The 1,455-nt window shown below is 44.5% G+C and overlaps 1 protein-coding gene across 1 annotated transcript in view; it reads left to right on the top strand.

The window, feature by feature from the left end:
- LOC107104954 (gamma-aminobutyric acid type B receptor subunit 2-like) overlaps positions 1-1,144 on the top strand; it is a 4,333-nt gene extending 3,189 nt beyond the window's left edge. Inside the window, exon 4 of the mRNA XM_015405067.1 lies at positions 916-1,144. Coding sequence (XP_015260553.1) covers positions 916-1,084 — 169 coding nt within the window. The 3' untranslated portion in view covers positions 1,085-1,144. The remainder of the gene's footprint in view (positions 1-915) is intronic.
- The last annotated feature ends 311 nt before the right edge of the window (positions 1,145-1,455 follow it).

Below are 1,455 nucleotides of genomic sequence, written 5' to 3'. Positions count from 1 at the left end.
CAGCCGGGAACTCAGCCATTGTGTCACGTGACCAAATGAGGTCATTTCATTGGCTAGAAGCTGCTCGACTCTATCGAGGGTAGATTGCTTTGGCTTGAGTTCACCAGAAGGTCAACACTTCTGCAGCTGAATTTTTTTTTTTGCAGCTGAATTTTTTTTGCAGCTGAATTTTTGCAGATAAAAATTTATTGTAAGGAATTCAATGTCTAAAAAAAATTCAGTGTTTAAAGTTCGGTGTAAAAAAAAAAGGTAGATTCCAATGAGCCTGTTTTTCTTCCATAGACAACCAACCATTCACACTCACACCTGAGGAGAATTTAGAGAAGCCAATTAATCTAACAGTCATGTTTTTGGAGGAACCCACAAAGGCAAGGGAAGAAAGAACCCGGGCAGGGAATCAAACCCTCACCCTTCTTGCTGCAAGCTAGCAATGCGACCCACTGCACCACTGAGCAAACCTTTTCTTGTTCTTAATATTGTTTATTTTAAATGTTTTAAAAATGGATCAACAGCCTTAAAACTAATTAAATGAACCAGGATCTTATATTCTCTGCTAACTGAGGCTCTGATAGATGTTAACACTGGAAGTATTTTGCATTCCGTCTTAGAAGTAGGAATAAATGTTTTTGGCAGCAGTACCTGGTCCTTCTGGACACTCAGTAGTTTCCCTTCGGTTCGTTTCCACCCTGAAAGCAGCAGGTTTTTCCTCCAGAAATCCTCCCACTGAGCCAGTCTGTGCTCCAGGCTCAGGACGTGGGATTTCTGGGGGTTTCCTGACCGACTGCCATGAAGTTTGCTTACAAGTGACGTCCTGAAGTGAAACCAGCAGATCAGCAGCTGCTATCTCAGGATGTTTATTGTTCCTGCAGCTCCTTCAGCCCAGCTCTGAGGTGTTCTCTCTGTCGTCCCTCCTAGCGTCCGTCGCCGTCTGTCCCTGCAGCTGCCCATCCTCCATCACTCCTACCTTCCCATCGTCGGAGGAATCAGCTCCAGCAGCTCCAGCCTGTTCGGCAGCCATGGCGCTGTTGTTTACCTGCATCATGACCACTTCCTGCAAAGCTGTGGACAGGAAGCTGCAGACTGAGAGTTAATCAGGATCTGCTTGGTGGGAAAATATTCCAATGAATGTAAACGAATAAAATGTTCAAACAAACCTTTAAAGCCTCCATGTCGCCATAATTCAATGAATCAACCTCATTAAGCTTGAGGTTCTGTCGGTTCTTGGTTGTTTCTGTTCTGTTAAATAAATCAATCAGTTTCTTTATTGTCAACTATAATTTCGATGTTAATCAAGATTTCAGTTTCAGTACCAATCGTTCATCGCATATATTTGGGTGGGGGGGAGCTGGCAGGGTTTACCCTGCGTGCCGCTGAACGCCGCCTTTGTTCTTATGGCTTCCCAGGTCCTCACTGGGAGGTGGTTCCCTTATAGCGCTGCCTTTATCTCTGTGGAAA

This window comes from Cyprinodon variegatus, unplaced genomic scaffold (assembly GCF_000732505.1).
Source record: "Cyprinodon variegatus isolate N-32 unplaced genomic scaffold, C_variegatus-1.0 Scaffold1974, whole genome shotgun sequence".
NCBI lineage: Eukaryota > Metazoa > Chordata > Actinopteri > Cyprinodontiformes > Cyprinodontidae > Cyprinodon > Cyprinodon variegatus.
Note: the sequence above shows the minus strand (reverse complement) of the source record. Positions and strands in the feature narration are given on the sequence as shown.